The 18,340-nt window shown below is 51.0% G+C and overlaps 1 protein-coding gene across 1 annotated transcript in view; it reads right to left on the reverse strand.

Moving 5' to 3' along the window:
* Nucleotides 1-17,081, reverse strand: part of TPP1 (tripeptidyl peptidase 1) — a 43,333-nt gene extending 26,252 nt beyond the window's left edge. The window contains exons 1-3 of the mRNA XM_069759623.1: nt 17,004-17,081; nt 14,672-14,755; nt 5,061-5,200 (exon numbers count right to left, since the gene is read on the reverse strand). Of these exons, the coding sequence (XP_069615724.1) occupies nt 5,061-5,200; nt 14,672-14,755; nt 17,004-17,065 (286 nt within the window). The 5' untranslated portion in view covers nt 17,066-17,081. The remainder of the gene's footprint in view (nt 1-5,060; nt 5,201-14,671; nt 14,756-17,003) is intronic.
* Nucleotides 17,082-18,340: the final 1,259 nt, after the last annotated feature.

Below are 18,340 nucleotides of genomic sequence, written 5' to 3' on the forward strand. Positions count from 1 at the left end.
TTATTAATCCCCTGTTGTGGACTGGTGAGTATTATTAATCCTCTGCTGTGGACTGGTGAGTATTATTAATCCTCTGCTGTGGTCTGGTGAGTATTATTAATCCTCTGCTGTGGGCTGGTGAGTATTATTCATCCCCTGCTGTGAGCTGGTGAGTATTATTCATCCCCTGCTGTGAGCTGGTGAGTATTATTCATCCTCTGCTGTGAGCTGCTGAGTATTATTAATCCTCTGCTGTGAGCTGCTGAGTATTATTAATCCTCTGCTGTAGGCTGGTGAGTATTATTCATCCCCTGCTGTGGGCTGGTGAGTATTATTAATCCTCTGCTGTAGGCTGGAGAGTATTATTCATCCCCTGCTGTGGGCTGGTGACTATTATTAATCCTCTGCTGTGGGCTGGTGAGTATTATTAATCCCCTGCTGTGAGCTGGTGAGTATTATTAATCCCGTGCTGTGGACTGGTGAGTATTATTAATCCTCTGCTGTGGGCTGGTGAGTATTATTAATCCCCTGCTGTGAGCTGGTGAGTATTATTCATCCCCTGCTGTGAGCTGGTGAGTATTATTCATCCCCTGCTGTGGGCTGGTGAGTATTATTAATCTTCTGCTATGAGCTGGTGAGTATTATTCTTCCCCTGCTGTGAGCTGGTGAGTATTATTAATCCCCTGTTGTGGTCTGGTGAGTATTATTCATCCCCTGCTGTGGGCTGGTGAGTATTATTAATCCCCTGCTGTGAGCTGGTGAGTATTATTAATCCTCTGCTGTGAGCTGGTGAGTATTATTAATCCTCTGCTGTGGACTGGTGAGTATTTTTAATCCTCTGCTGTGAGCTGGTGAGTATTATTAATCCTCTGCTGTGAGCTGGTGAGTATTATTAATCTTCTGCTATGAGCTGGTGAGTATTATTCTTCCTCTGCTGTGAGCTGCTGAGTATTATTAATCCTCTGCTGTGGGCTGGTGAGTATTATTAATCCTCTGCTGTGAGCTGCTGAGTATTATTAATCTTCTGCTATGAGCTGGTGAGTATTATTCTTCCCCTGCTGTGAGCTGGTGAGTATTATTAATCCTCTGCTGTGAGCTGGTGAGTATTATTAATCTTCTGCTATGAGCTGGTGAGTATTATTCTTCCCCTGCTGTGAGCTGGTGAGTATTATTAATCCTCTGCTGTGGGCTGGTGAGTATTATTCATCCCCTGCTGTGGGCTGGTGAGTATTATTAATCCTCTGCTGTGAGCTGGTGAGTATTATTCATCCCCTGCTGTGGGCTGGTGAGTATTATTAATCCTCTGCTGTGGGCTGGTGAGTATTATTAATCCCCTGTTGTGGACTGGTGAGTATTATTAATCCCCTGCTGTGGGCTGGTGAGTATTATTAATCCTCTGCTGTGGGCTGGTGAGTATTATTAATCCTCTGCTGTGGGCTGGTGAGTATTATTCATCCCCTGCTGTGGGCTGGTGAGTATTATTAATCCCCTGCTGTGGGCTGGTGAGTATTATTAATCCCCTGCTGTGAGCTGGTGAGTATTATTAATCCCCTGCTGTGGGCTGGTGAGTATTATTAATCCCCTGTGGTGGACTGGTGAGTATTATTAATCCCCTGCTGTGGACTGGTGAGTATTATTAATCCTCTGCTGTGGGCTGGTGAGTATTATTAATCCTCTGTTGTGGGCTGGTGAGTATTATTAATCCTCTGCTTTGGGCTGGTGAGTATTATTAATCCTCTGCTGTGGGCTGGTGAGTATTATTCATCCCCTGCTGTGGGCTGGTGAGTATTATTCATCCCCTGCTGTGAGCTGGTGAGTATTATTAATCCTCTGCTGTGGGCTGGTGAGTATTATTCATCCCCTGCTGTGGGCTGGTGAGTATTATTAATCCCCTGCTGTGGGCTGGTATTATTAATCCTCTGCTGTGGGCTGGTATTATTAATCCTCTGCTGTGGGCTGGTGAGTATTATTAATCCTCTGCTGTGGGCTGGTGAGTATTATTAATCCTCTGCTGTGGGCTGGTATTATTAATCCTCTGCTGTGGGCTGGTATTATTCATCCCCTGCTGTGGGCTGGTGAGTATTATTCATCCCCTGCTGTGGGCTGGTGAGTATTATTAATCCTCTGCTGTGGGCTGGTGAGTATTATTAATCCTCTGCTGTGGGCTGGTATTATTAATCCTCTGCTGTGAGCTGGTGAGTATTATTAATCCTCTGCTGTGGGCTGGTGAGTATTATTCATCCCCTGCTGTGGGCTGGTGAGTATTATTCATCCCCTGCTGTGAGCTGGTGAGTATTATTCATCCCCTGCTGTGAGCTGGTGAGTATTATTAATCCCCTGCTGTGAGCTGGTGAGTATTATTCATCCCCTGCTGTGGGCTGGTGAGTATTATTCATCCCCTGCTGTGAGCTGGTGAGTATTATTCATCCCCTGCTGTGAGCTGGTGAGTATTATTCATCCCCTGCTGTGGGCTGGTGAGTATTGGTGAGCTGAGAGAGAGTTTATTCCTTACTGCAAAGTCAGAAGTCTCCGTCCATTTCATTAGTATTTGCCACCATTGCCCTTACACTGAATGACTTGGGTTAGACGTTTGGGATCTCCTTCCACAAGCTTCTCACAATAGATGGTCAGAATTTGGGCCCATTAATCCTGACAGCACTGGTGTAACTGATCCCGGTTTGTAGGTCACCTTGCCAGCATCGGCCTTTTCAGCTTTGCCGATACATATTCACTAGGATTGAGATCAGGGCTTTGTGATGGCCGCTCCAAAGCACAGACTTAGTTATCCTCAAGCCACTTTTCACCATTTTGGCAGTGTGCTTCGGGTCATTGTCCATTTGGACCCATTTCCACCCAAGCTGTAACTTCCTGGCTGATGTCTTGAGATGTTGCTTCAGTATTGCCACATAATCTTCTTTTCTCATGAAGCCATCTATTTTGTGATGTGCACCAGTCCTGCAGCAAACAACCTCACAAAATGATGCTGCCTCCCTCATGTTTCACAGTGGGGATGGTGTTCTTAGGCTCCCAAGCTTCTCCCTTTTTCCTCCAAAACGTAATGATGGTCATTATGCCCAAAAAAGTTCAATGTTAGTTTCCTCAGACCACAGGACGTCTCTAAAAATTAAGATCTTTGTTCCCGTGTGCATTTGCAAACATTAATCTGGCTTTCTAATGTTTCTTTTAGAGTAATGGCTTCTTCCTGGCAGAGTGGCCTTTCAGCCCATGTTGATACAGTACTCATTTCACTGTGGATAGTGATACAATCTTACCATCTTCCGCCATCATCTTCACACAGTCTTTTCTCCTTGGGTTGATATGCACATGTTGGACAAAAGCACGTTCATCTCTGGGACACAGAACCCATCTTGGCTAATTTGTAAAGCGCTGCGGAATATGTTGGCGCTATATAAATAAAAATTATTATATATTATTATTATTATCTTCTTCCTGAGCGGTATTGATGGCTCGACATTCCCATCTTGTTTGTACTTGTGTATAATTGTTTGCACAGATGAACGAGGCACCTTCAGGTATTTTGAAATCGTACCCTAGGATGAGCCAGACTTGTGCAAGTCCACAATTCTCTGCCTGATATCTTGGCTGATTTCTTGAGACTTTCTCATGATGCTACATAAAGAAGCAGTGTGTTTCAGGTGTGTATTAAAATACAGAAGCTTCCAAACACCTGACATCATCATATGGGCACTCCAGAATTGTAGGCATAGTCCTCTTAGTAATATAAATGCCTTAAAACATTCTCTCTCGGTGATCACACAGGAGCTGCCGGCAGTGTCTCCCAACTTGTCTCTGTCGGGGACATCATTGGTTGGTGATCACACAGGAGATGCCGGGCAGCGTCTCCAGACTTGTCTCTGTCGGGGACATCATTGGTTGGTGATCACACAGGAACTGCCGGCAGCGTCTCCCAACTTGTCTCTGTCGGGGATGTCATTGGTTGGTGATCACACAGGAGATGCCGGGCAGCGTCTCCAGACTTGTCTCTGTCGGGGACATCATTGGTTGGTGATCACACAGGAGATGCCGGGCAGCGTCTCCAGACTTGTCTCTGTCGGGGACATCATTGGTTGGTGATCACACAGGAACTGCCGGCAGCGTCTCCCAACTTGTCTCTGTCGGGGATGTCATTGGTTGGTGATCACACAGGAGATGCCGGGCAGCGTCTCCAGACTTGTCTCTGTCGGGGACATCATTGGTTGGTGATCACACAGGAACTGCCGGCAGCGTCTCCCAACTTGTCTCTGTCGGGGATGTCATTGGTTGGTGATCACACAGGAGATGCCGGGCAGCGTCTCCAGACTTGTCTCTGTCGGGGACATCATTGGTTGGTGATCACACAGGAGATGCCGGCAGTGTCTCCAGACTTGTCTCTGTCGGTGACGTCATTGGTTGGTGATCACACAGGAACTGCCGGCAGCGTCTCCCAACTTGTCTCTGTCGGGGATGTCATTGGTTGGTGATCACACAGGAGATGCCGGGCAGCGTCTCCAGACTTGTCTCTGTCGGGGACATCATTGGTTGGTGATCACACAGGAGATGCCGGCAGTGTCTCCAGACTTGTCTCTGTCGGGGATGTCATTGGTTGGTGATCACACAGGAGATGCCGGGCAGCGTCTCCAGACTTGTCTCTGTCGGGGATGTCATTGGTTGGTGATCACACAGGAGATGCCGGGCAGCGTCTCCAGACTTGTCTCTGCCGGGGATGTCATTGGTCGGTGATTACACAGGAGCTGCCGGCAGCGAATCCGGACAATTTGTACACTGAGCGGCCAATCCTTCCTCAGACCTCAGTGACAGCAGCCGAGGTCGGAGGTGCTGGGATTTCTGCACGAGGCTCAGATTCCGGACTGTGGAGAGTGTATAAGACAGGAAACGACGCCGTGTATGACTCCGGTAATGGCAGTGTGTACAGTCACATACATATCACAGGCCCCCGCTGCATTAATGATGGAGCACATTGCTCCTCGTGGACAGATTTCGTTTGCCATGACTGGTCTCTGGGACACACCGCGGCCGATCTTACGTGACCACAGCCGGTAACACAGAAATGAAACATTTACCATAATCTGGGGCGTCGGGGTCGGACACCCGTCTCACCAGCGCTTCCAACTTCTCCACATTCTGCTGCTTCAGAGCAAAAGTCAGCACGACCGGGTCATTGTAGGAGAGACGCTCTGCAGGAAGCCAACCCTGGGGAACGCTGGAGAGAAGACGCAGATTATCACACCTCAGCCCACAGGCAGATAGGAAAATCATTATCCAAGCAGTACGGCTGCACCTGCTGGAGGAGGGAGGCCGGCAACCCGCCACACGACAGAGGCCGGCAGAGGAAGGCGTCCCCCCCGCCACATGACAAGGGCCGGCAGAAGGAGGCGTCCCCCCGCCACACGACAGAGGCCGGCAGAGGAAGGCGTCCCCCCCGCCACATGACAAGGGCCGGCAGAAGGAGGCGTCCCCCCGCCACACGACAGAGGCCGGCAGAGGAAGGCGTCCCCCCCGCCACATGACAAGGGCCGGCAGAAGGAGGCGTCCCCCCGCCACACGACAGAGGCCGGCAGAAGGAGGCGTCCCCCCGCCACACGATAGAGGCCGGCAGAAGGAGGCGTCCCCCCGCCACACGACAGAGGCCGGCAGAGGAAGGCGTCCCCCCGCCACACGACAGAGGCCGGCAGAGGAAAGCGTCCCCCCCCCCCGCCACACGACAGAGGCTGGCAGAAGGAGGCGTCCCCCCACCACACGACAGAGGCCGGCAGAAGAAGGCGTCCCCCCACCACACGACAGAGGCCGGCAGAAGAAGGCGTCCCCCCACCACACGACAGAGGCCGGCAGAAGAAGGCGTCCCCCCGCCACACGACAGAGGCCGTTAGAGGAAGGCGTCCCCCCCGCCACACGACAGGGGCCGGCAGAAGGAGGCGTCCCCCCACCACACGACAGAGGCCGGCAGAGGAAGGCGTCCCCCCACCACACGACAGAGGCCGGCAGAAGAAGGCGTCCCCCCGCCACACGACAGAGGCCGTTAGAGGAAGGCGTCCCCCCCGCCACACGACAGAGGCTGGCAGAAGGAGGCGTCCCCCCACCACACGACAGAGGCCGGCAGAAGAAGGCGTCCCCCCACCACACGACAGAGGCCGGCAGAAGAAGGCGTTCCCCCACCACACGACAGAGGCCGGCAGAAGAAGGCGTCCCCCCGCCACACAACAGAGGCCGGCAGAGGAAGGCGTCCCCCCCGCCACACGACAGAGGCCGTTAGAGGAAGGCGTCCCCCCCGCCACACGACAGAGGCTGGCAGAAGGAGGCGTCCCCCCACCACACGACAGAGGCCGGCAGAAGAAGGCGTCCCCCCGCCACACAACAGAGGCCGGCAGAGGAAGGCATTCCCCCCGCCACACGACAGAGGCCGGCAGAGGAAGGCGTCCCCCCGCCACACAACAGAGGCCGGCAGAGGAAGGCATTCCCCCCGCCACACGACAGAGGCCGGCAGAGGAAGGCATTCCCCCCGCCACACGACAGAGGCCGGCAGAAGAAGGCGTCCCCCCGCCACACGACAGGGGCCGGCAGAAGGAGGAGTCCCCCCGCCACACGACAGAGGCCGGCAGAGGAAGGCGTCCCCCCGTCACACGACAGAGGCCGGCAGAGGAAGGCGTCCCCCCGCCACACGACAGGGGCCGGCAGAAGGAGGAGTCCCCCGAGCCGGCGGAGGGAGGCATAACCCCAAAACCCATCAGGGGCCGGGAGAGGGAGGCGTCCTCCCCGCCACAGGACAGGGGTTGGCAGAGGGAGGCATAGCCTCAAAACTCAACAGGGGGCGGTGGAGGGAGGAGTCCCCCGGGCCACAGGCAGGCAGAGAGAAGCATATAACCCGTCAGGGGCCGGCGGAGGGAGGTTTTCTCCCAAAACCAAACAGGGGCCTGTGGAGGGAGGCATACCCACACCACACAAAAGTGGCCGATGGAGGGCAGCATACACCCACACGACAGGGACCTGCGACTGAGGCATCCCCTGCGGCACCTGACAAAGGCCAGCATCTTTCCACCACTACACAAAGCGCTCCGACCTCACTGCCGGGTGTACAGGACGTGTATCTCCTGCAGGATAGTCCTGGCTGTATATAATATACTATTATGTGCTGATATCTGGAGGATAGCCGGGTGTACAGGACGTGTATCTCCTGCAGGATAGTCCTGGCTGTGTATATAATATACTATTATGTGCTGATATCTGGAGGATAGCCGGGTGTAGAGGACGTGTATCTCCTGCAGGATAGTCCTGGCTGTATATGATATACTATTATGTGCTGATATCTGGAGGATAGCCGGGTGTACAGGACGTGTATCTCCTGCAGGATAGTCCTGGCTGTATATAATATACTATTATGTGCTGATTTCTGGAGGATAGCCGGGTGTAGAGGACGTGTATCTCCTGCAGGTTAGTCCTGGCTGTATATAATATACTATTATGTGCTGATATCTGGAGGATAGCCGGGTGTAGAGGACGTGTATCTCCTACAGGATAGTCCTGGCTGTATATAATATACTATTATGTGCTGATATCTGGAGGATAGCCGGGTGTAGAGGGCGTGTATCTCCTGCAGGATAGTCCTGGCTGTATATAATATACTATTATGTGCTGATATCTGGAGGATAGCCGGGTGTACAGGACGTGTATCTCCTGCAGGATAGTCCTGGCTGTATATAATATACTATTATGTGCTGATATCTGGAGGATAGCCGGGTGTAGAGGACGTGTACCTCCTGCAGGATAGTCCTGGCTGTATATAATATACTATTATGTGCGGATATCTGGAGGATAGCCGGGTGTAGAGGACGTGTATCTCCTGCAGGATAGTCCTGGCTGTATATAATATACTATTATGTGCTGATATCTGGAGGATAGCCGGGTGTACAGGACGTGTATCTCCTGCAGGATAGTCCTGGCTGTATATAATATACTATTATGTGCTGATATCTGGAGGATAGCCGGGTGTAGAGGACGTGTATCTCCTACAGGATAGTCCTGGCTGTATATAATATACTATTATGTGCTGATATCTGGAGGATAGCCGAGTGTAGAGGACGTGTATCTCCTACAGGATAGTCCTGGCTGTATATAATATACTATTATGTGCTGATATCTGGAGGATAGCCGGGTATAGAGGACGTGTATCTCCTGCAGGTTAGTCCTGGCTGTATATAATATACTATTATGTGCTGATAGCTGGAGGATAGCCGGGTGTACAGGACATATATTTCCTGCAGGATAGTCCTGGCTGTATATATAATATACTATTATGTGCTGATATCTGGAGGATAGCCGGGTGTACAGGACGTGTATCTCCTGCAGGATAGTCCTGGCTGTGTATATAATATACTATTATGTGCTGATATCTGGAGGATAGCCGGGTGTAGAGGACGTGTATCTCCTGCAGGTTAGTCCTGGCTGTATATAATATACTATTATGTGCTGATTTCTGGAGGATAGCCGGGTGTACAGGACGTGTATCTCCTGCAGGATAGTCCTGGCTGTGTATATAATATACTATTATGTGCTGATATCTGGAGGATAGCCGGGTGTACAGGACGTGTATCTCCTGCAGGATAGTCCTGGCTGTATATAATATACTATTATGTGCTGATATCTGGAGGATAGCCGGGTGTACAGGACATATATTTCCTGCAGGATAGTCCTGGCTGTATATAATATACTATTATGTGCTGATATCTGGAGGATAGCCGGGTGTACAGGACGTGTATCTCCTGCAGGATAGTCCTGGCTGTGTATATAATATACTATTATGTGCTGATATCTGGAGGATAGCCGGGTGTACAGGACGTGTATCTCCTGCAGGATAGTCCTGGCTGTATATAATATACTATTATGTGCTGATATCTGGAGGATAGCCGGGTGTACAGGACGTGTATCTCCTGCAGGATAGTCCTGGCTGTGTATATAATATACTATTATGTGCTGATATCTGGAGGATAGCCGGGTGTACAGGACGTGTACCTCCTGCAGGATAGTCCTGGCTGTGTATATAATATACTATTATGTGCTGATATCTGGAGGATAGCCGGGTGTACAGGACGTGTATCTCCTACAGGATAGTCCTGGCTGTGTATATAATATACTATTATGTGCTGATTTCTGGAGGATAGCCGGGTGTAGAGGATGTGTATCTCCTACAGGATAGTCCTGGCTGTATATAATATACTATTATGTGCTGATATCTGGAGGATAGCCGGGTGTACAGGACGTGTACCTCCTGCAGGATAGTCCTGGTTGTATATATAATATACTATTATGTGCTGATATCTGGAGGATAGCCGGGTGTACAGGACGTGTACCTCCTGCAGGATAGTCCTGGCTGTGTATATAATATACTATTATGTGCTGATTTCTGGAGGATAGCCGGGTGTAGAGGACGTGTATCTCCTACAGGATAGTCCTGGCTGTATATAATATACTATTATGTGCTGATATCTGGAGGATAGCCGGGTGTACAGGACGTGTATCTCCTGCAGGATAGTCCTGGTTGTATATATAATATACTATTATGTGCTGATATCTGGAGGATAGCCGGGTGTACAGGACGTGTACCTCCTGCAGGATAGTCCTGGCTGTGTATATAATATACTATTATGTGCTGATATCTGGAGGATAGCCGGGTGTACAGGACGTGTACCTCCTGCAGGATAGTCCTGGCTGTGTATATAATATACTATTATGTGCTGATATCTGGAGGATAGCCGGGTGTACAGGACATATATTTCCTGCAGGATAGTCCTGGCTGTATATATAATATACTATTATGTGCTGATATCTGGAGGATAGCCGGGTGTAGAGGACGTGTATCTCCTGCAGGATAGTCCTGGCTGTGTATATAATATACTATTATGTGCTGATTTCTGGAGGATAGCCGGGTGTAGAGGACGTGTATCTCCTACAGGATAGTCCTGGCTGTATATAATATACTATTATGTGCTGATATCTGGAGGATAGCCGGGTGTACAGGACGTGTATCTCCTGCAGGATAGTCCTGGCTGTGTATATAATATACTATTATGTGCTGATATCTGGAGGATAGCCGGGTGTACAGGACGTGTACCTCCTGCAGGATAGTCCTGGCTGTATATATAATATACTATTATGTGCTGATATCTGGAGGATAGCCGGGTGTACAGGACGTGTATCTCCTGCAGGATAGTCCTGGCTGTGTATATAATATACTATTATGTGCTGATATCTGGAGGATAGCCGGGTGTACAGGACGTGTACCTCCTGCAGGATAGTCCTGGCTGTGTATATAATATACTATTATGTGCTGATATCTGGAGGATAGCCGGGTGTAGAGGACGTGTATCTCCTGCAGGATAGTCCTGGCTGTGTATATAATATACTATTATGTGCTGATATCTGGAGGATAGCCGGGTGTACAGGACGTGTATCTCCTGCAGGATAGTCCTGGCTGTATATAATATACTATTATGTGCTGATATCTGGAGGATAGCCGGGTGTAGAGGACGTGTATCTCCTACAGGATAGTCCTGGCTGTGTATATAATATACTATTATGTGCTGATTTCTGGAGGATAGCCGGGTGTAGAGGACGTGTATCTCCTACAGGATAGTCCTGGCTGTATATAATATACTATTATGTGCTGATATCTGGAGGATAGCCGGGTGTACAGGACGTGCATCTCCTACAGGATAGTCCTGGCTGTGTATATAATATACTATTATGTGCTGATATCTGGAGGATAGCCGGGTGTACAGGACGTGTATCTCCTGCAGGATAGTCCTGGCTGTGTATATAATATACTATTATGTGCTGATATCTGGAGGATAGCCGGGTGTACAGGACGTGTACCTCCTGCAGGATAGTCCTGGCTGTGTATATAATATACTATTATGTGCTGATATCTGGAGGATAGCCGGGTGTACAGGACGTGTACCTCCTGCAGGATAGTCCTGGCTGTGTATATAATATACTATTATGTGCTGATATCTGGAGGATAGCCGGGTGTACAGGACGTGTACCTCCTGCAGGATAGTCCTGGCTGTATATATAATATACTATTATGTGCTGATATCTGGAGGATAGCCGGGTGTACAGGACGTGTATCTCCTACAGGATAGTCCTGGCTGTGTATATAATATACTATTATGTGCTGATTTCTGGAGGATAGCCGGGTGTAGAGGACGTGTATCTCCTACAGGATAGTCCTGGCTGTATATAATATACTATTATGTGCTGATATCTGGAGGATAGCCGGGTGTACAGGACGTGTATCTCCTGCAGGATAGTCCTGGCTGTGTATATAATATACTATTATGTGCTGATATCTGGAGGATAGCCGGGTGTACAGGACGTGTATCTCCTGCAGGATAGTCCTGGCTGTGTATATAATATACTATTATGTGCTGATATCTGGAGGATAGCCGGGTGTACAGGACGTGTACCTCCTGCAGGATAGTCCTGGCTGTGTATATAATATACTATTATGTGCTGATATCTGGAGGATAGCCGGGTGTACAGGACGTGTACCTCCTGCAGGATAGTCCTGGCTGTGTATATAATATACTATTATGTGCTGATATCTGGAGGATAGCCGGGTGTACAGGACGTGTACCTCCTGCAGGATAGTCCTGGCTGTGTATATAATATACTATTATGTGCTGATATCTGGAGGATAGCCGGGTGTACAGGACGTGCATCTCCTGCAGGATAGTCCTGGCTGTGTATATAATATACTATTATGTGCTGATATCTGGAGGATAGCCGGGTGTACAGGACGTGTATCTCCTGCAGGATAGTCCTGGCTGTGTATATAATATACTATTATGTGCTGATATCTAGAGGATAGCCGGGTGTACAGGACGTGTACCTCCTGCAGGATAGTCCTGGCTGTGTATATAATATACTATTATGTGCTGATATCTGGAGGATAGCCGGGTGTACAGGACGTGTATCTCCTACAGGATAGTCCTGGCTGTGTATATAATATACTATTATGTGCTGATATCTGGAGGATAGCCGGGTGTAGAGGACATGTATCTCCTGCAGGATAGTCCTGGCTGTGTATATAATATACTATTATGTGCTGATATCTGGAGGATAGCCGGGTGTACAGGACGTGTACCTCCTGCAGGATAGTCCTGGCTGTATATAATATACTATTATGTGCTGATATCTGGAGGATAGCCGGGTGTACAGGACGTGTATCTCCTGCAGGATAGTCCTGGCTGTGTATATAATATACTATTATGTGCTGATATCTGGAGGATAGCCGGGTGTACAGGACGTGTATCTCCTACAGGATAGTCCTGGCTGTGTATATAATATACTATTATGTGCTGATATCTGGAGGATAGCCGGGTGTACAGGACGTGTACCTCCTGCAGGATAGTCCTGGCTGTATATATAATATACTATTATGTGCTGATATCTGGAGGATAGCCGGGTGTACAGGACGTGTATCTCCTACAGGATAGTCCTGGCTGTGTATATAATATACTATTATGTGCTGATTTCTGGAGGATAGCCGGGTGTACAGGACGTGTACCTCCTGCAGGATAGTCCTGGCTGTGTATATAATATACTATTATGTGCTGATATCTGGAGGATAGCCGGGTGTACAGGACGTGTATCTCCTACAGGATAGTCCTGGCTGTATATATAATATACTATTATGTGCTGATTTCTGGAGGATAGCCGGGTGTACAGGACGTGTACCTCCTGCAGGATAGTCCTGGCTGTATATATAATATACTATTATGTGCTGATTTCTGGAGGATAGCCGGGTGTACAGGACGTGTACCTCCTGCAGGATAGTCCTGGCTGTGTATATTATATACTATTATGTGCTGATATCTGGAGGATAGCCGGGTGTAGAGGACGTGTATCTCCTGCAGGTTAGTCCTGGCTGTGTATATAATATACTATTATGTGCTGATATCTGGAGGATAGCCGGGTGTACAGGACGTGTATCTCCTGCAGGTTAGTCCTGGCTGTGTATATAATATACTATTATGTGCTGATATCTGGAGGATAGCCGGGTGTACAGGACGTGTATCTCCTGCAGGATAGTCCTGGCTGTGTATATAATATACTATTATGTGCTGATATCTGGAGGATAGCCGGGTGTACAGGACGTGTATCTCCTGCAGGATAGTCCTGGCTGTGTATATAATATACTATTATGTGCTGATATCTGGAGGATAGCCGGGTGTACAGGACGTGTATCTCCTGCAGGATAGTCCTGGCTGTGTATATAATATACTATTATGTGCTGATATCTGGAGGATAGCCGGGTGTACAGGACGTGTATCTCCTGCAGGATAGTCCTGGCTGTGTATATAATATACTATTATGTGCTGATATCTGGAGGATAGCCGGGTGTACAGGACGTGTATCTCCTGCAGGATAGTCCTGGCTGTGTATATAATATACTATTATGTGCTGATATCTGGAGGATAGCCGGGTGTAGAGGACGTGTATCTCCTGCAGGTTAGTCCTGGCTGTGTATATAATATACTATTATGTGCTGATATCTGGAGGATAGCCGGGTGTACAGGACGTGTATCTCCTGCAGGATAGTCCTGGCTGTGTATATAATATACTATTATGTGCTGATATCTGGAGGATAGCCGGGTGTACAGGACGTGTATCTCCTGCAGGATAGTCCTGGCTGTGTATATAATATACTATTATGTGCTGATATCTGGAGGATAGCCGGGTGTAGAGGACGTGTATCTCCTGCAGGTTAGTCCTGGCTGTGTATATAATATACTATTATGTGCTGATATCTGGAGGATAGCCGGGTGTACAGGACGTGTATCTCCTGCAGGATAGTCCTGGCTGTGTATATAATATACTATTATGTGCTGATATCTGGAGGATAGCCGGGTGTACAGGACGTGTATCTCCTGCAGGATAGTCCTGGCTGTGTATATAATATACTATTATGTGCTGATATCTGGAGGATAGCCGGGTGTACAGGACGTGTATCTCCTGCAGGATAGTCCTGGCTGTGTATATAATATACTATTATGTGCTGATATCTGGAGGATAGCCGGGTGTAGAGGACGTGTATCTCCTGCAGGTTAGTCCTGGCTGTGTATATAATATACTATTATGTGCTGATATCTGGAGGATAGCCGGGTGTACAGGACGTGTATCTCCTACAGGATAGTCCTGGCTGTATATATAATATACTATTATGTGCTGATATCTGGAGGATAGCCGGGTGTACAGGACGTGTATCTCCTGCAGGATAGTCCTGGCTGTGTATATAATATACTATTATGTGCTGATATCTGGAGGATAGCCGGGTGTACAGGACGTGTATCTCCTACAGGATAGTCCTGGCTGTATATATAATATACTATTATGTGCTGATATCTGGAGGATAGCCGGGTGTACAGGACGTGTACCTCCTGCAGGATAGTCCTGGCTGTATATATAATATACTATTATGTGCTGATATCTGGAGGATAGCCGGGTGTACAGGACGTGTACCTCCTGCAGGATAGTCCTGGCTGTATATATAATATACTATTATGTGCTGATATCTGGAGGATAGCCGGGTGTACAGGACGTGTACCTCCTGCAGGATAGTCCTGGACACACATCGGCCTCATGTCCCCCAGCATCGGACCCTGTGGGGGGCACTGACCTCAGACTCTGGTCCGGCTCCGGGAAGACTCTGCAGTCGCTGATCTTCAGTTGGATGAAGAAGAGAACGAAGAAGAAGCAAAATCTGCAGAGGAGACACAGGCTGAGAACATCTCCAGGACACCGGGGGACACACATCCTCCTCCCCCTTCCCTGGTCCCGCTCTCCTCCATCTTCCTCACCCAGTCCCGGCTCTCCTCCTCTCCGATCCCCTCCCTCCCCCGGTCCTCACTCACCTCCATCCTCCTCCCCCGGTCCCAGATCTCCTCCCCCAGTCCCCACTCAACTCCCTCCTCCTTCCCCTCCGATCACCACTCTCCTCTCTCCCCCAGTGCCATCTCTCCTCCTCCCTCAATCCTATCTCTCCTCCTCCCTCCCCCAATCCACATTCTCCCCTCTCCCCCAGTTCCACCTCTCCCCCTCCCCCAGTCCCCCCTCTCTCCCCCAATCTTCATTCTCCTCCTCCCCCGATCCCCTCTCTCCCCAATCTTCATTCTCCTCCTCCCCCGGTCCCCTCCCTCCCCCAATCTCCGCTCTCCTCCCTCCACCTCCCCTGGTCCCCTCTCTCCTCCCTCCCATGCTCTCTTCCTTCCCCAATTTCCACTCTCCTCCCTCCCCCAATCTCCGCTCTCCTCCTCCCCCGGTCCCCACTCCCCTCTCTCCTCCCTCCCCTGCTCTCTTCCTTTCCCAATCTCCTCTCTCCCCCAAAACCACTCTCCTCCTCCCCCGGTCCCCTCTCTCCTCCCTCCCCCAATCTCTGATCTACCCCTCCCCTGGTCCCCAATCTCCTCCTCCCCCACTGCTCGCTCTCTTCCTTGCCCGGCCACACTCCCTTGCTCCCGGTCCACACTATCCTCTGCTCTCCTCCTCCCCCGGTCCACACTCTCCTATCTAGCCCGGTTCCCTCTCTCCTCCCTCCTCCCCCGGTCCCCACTCGCTCTCTTCCTCGCCCGGCCACACTCTCCTATCTAGCCCAGGTCCCCGCTCTCCCCCGGTCCCCTCTCTCCTCTACTCTCCTCCTCCTCCCCCGGTCCCCTCTCTCCTCTACTCTCCTCCTCCTCCCCCGGTCCCCACACTCCCCCGGTCCCCTCTCTCCTCCTCCCCCGGTCCCCGCTCTCCCCCGGTCCCCTCTCTCCTCCTCCCCCGGTCCCCGCTCTCCCCCACTGCTCGCTCTCTTCCTCACCCGGCCACACTCCCTCTTTCCCGGTCCACTGCTCTCCTCCTCCCCCGGTCCACACTCTCCCCCGGTTTCCTCTCTCCTCCTCCCCCGGTCCACACTCTCCCCCGGTCCCCTCTCTCCTCCTCCCCGGTCCACACTCTCCCCCGGTCCCCTCTCTCCTCCTCCCCGGTCCACACTCTCCCCCGGTCCACACTCTCCCCCGGTCCCCTCTCTCCTCCTCCCCGGTCCACACTCTCCCCAGGTCCACTCTCTCCCCCGGTCCACACTCTCCCCCGGTCCCCTCTCTCCTCCTCCCCGGTCCACTCTCTCCCCCGGTCCACACTCTCCCCGGGTCCCCTCTCTCCTCCTCCCCGGTCCACACTCTCCCCCGGTCCACACTCTCCCCCGGTCCCCTCTCTCCTCCTCCCCGGTCCACACTCTCCCCAGGTCCACTCTCTCCCCCGGTCCACACTCTCCCCCGGTCCCCTCTCTCCTCCTCCCCGGTCCACTCTCTCCCCCGGTCCACACTCTCCCCGGGTCCCCTCTCTCCTCCTCCCCGGTCCACACTCTCCCCCGGTCCACACTCTCCCCCGGTCCCCTCTCTCCTCCTCCCCGGTCCACACTCTCCCCAGGTCCACTCTCTCCCCCGGTCCACACTCTCCCCCGGTCCCCTCTCTCCTCCTCCCCGGTCCACTCTCTCCCCCGGTCCACACTCTCCCCCGGTCCCCTCTCTCCTCCTCCCCGGTCCCCTCTCTCCTCCTCCCCGGTCCACACTCTCCCCCGGTCCACACTCTCCCCCGGTCCCCTCTCTCCTCCTCCCCCCCGGTCCACACTCTCCCCAGGTCCACTCTCTCCCCCGGTCCACACTCTCCCCCGGTCCCCTCTCTCCTCCTCCCCGGTCCACTCTCTCCCCCGGTCCACACTCTCCCCGGGTCCCCTCTCTCCTCCTCCCCGGTCCACTCTCTCCCCCGGTCCACACTCTCCCCGGGTCCCCTCTCTCCTCCTCCCCGGTCCACACTCTCCCCAGGTCCACTCTCTCCCCCGGTCCACACTCTCCCCCGGTCCCCTCTCTCCTCCTCCCCGGTCCACTCTCTCCCCCGGTCCACACTCTCCCCCGGTCCCCTCTCTCCTCCTCCCCCGGTCCACACTCTCCCCGGGTCCCCGTCCCTCTCACCTCCGCTCCATGTCGCTGCCCTCAGTGACTGTCCCTGTGTCACATTGTCGGGGGCGTGTCATCCGCTGACTCCTCCCTCCTGGGTGGAATCATGTGACTGTCACATTGCGCCCCGCCCCCAGCTAGCATGTGATGGGATATTAATAGCCGGAGACCACGTGGTGTGTAGTCCTCGTGCGTATGTTAACCCCCAACGTGCCAGGGATAAATCACCGGCGCTTCTTCCTATGTGTCTGCAACTACTGGCCCGAAACGTAAAGATGGATCCCCCTATAAATGGTACATCCCGTATAAGTGATGGATCCCCCTATAAATGGTACATCCCCTATAAGTGATGGATCCCCCTATAAATGGTACATCCCCTATAAGTGATGGATCCCCGTATAAATGGTACATCCCCTATAAGTGATGGATCCCCTTATAAATGGTACATCCCCCTATAAGTGATGGATTCCCCCTATAAATGGTACATCCCCTATAAGTGATGGATCCCCCTATAAATGGTACATCCCCTATAAGTGATGGATCCCCGTATAAATGGTACATCCCCTATAAGTGATGGATCCTCCTATAAATGGTACATCCCCTATAAGTGATGGATCCCCCTATAAATGGTACATCCCCTATAAGTGATGAATCCCCCTATAAATGGTACATCCCCCTATAAGTGATGGATCCCCCTATAAATGGTACATCCCCTATAAGTGATGAATCCCCCTATAAATGGTACCTCCCCCTATAAGTGATGGATCCGCCTATAAATGGTACATCCCCCTATAAGTGATGAATCCCCCTATAAATGGTACATCCCCCTATAAGTGATGAATCCCCCTATAAATGGTACATCCCCCTATAAGTGATGGATCCCCTTATAAATGGTACATCCCCCTATAAGTGATGGATCCCCCTATAAATGGTACATCCCCCTATAAGTGATGGATTCCCCCTATAAATGGTACATCCCGTATAAGTGATGGATCCCCCTATAAATGGTACATCCCCTATAAGTGATGGATTCCCCCTATAAATGGTACATCCCCTATAAGTGATGTATCCCCCTATAAATGGTACATCCCCTATAAGTGATGGATCCCCCTATAAATAGTACATCCCCTATAAGTGATGGATCCCCCTATAAATGGTACATCCCCTATAAGTGGTGGATCCCCGTATAAATGGTACATCCCCTATAAGTGGTGGATCCCCGTATAAATGGTACATCCCCCTATAAGTGATGGATCCCCCTATAAATGGTACATCCCCCTATAAGTGATGGATTCCCCCTATAAATGGTACATCCCGTATAAGTGATGGATCCCCCTATAAATGGTACATCC

The sequence above is a fragment of the Ranitomeya imitator genome, chromosome 3 (genome assembly GCF_032444005.1).
Source record: "Ranitomeya imitator isolate aRanImi1 chromosome 3, aRanImi1.pri, whole genome shotgun sequence".
In the NCBI taxonomy this organism is placed as follows: domain Eukaryota; kingdom Metazoa; phylum Chordata; class Amphibia; order Anura; family Dendrobatidae; genus Ranitomeya; species Ranitomeya imitator.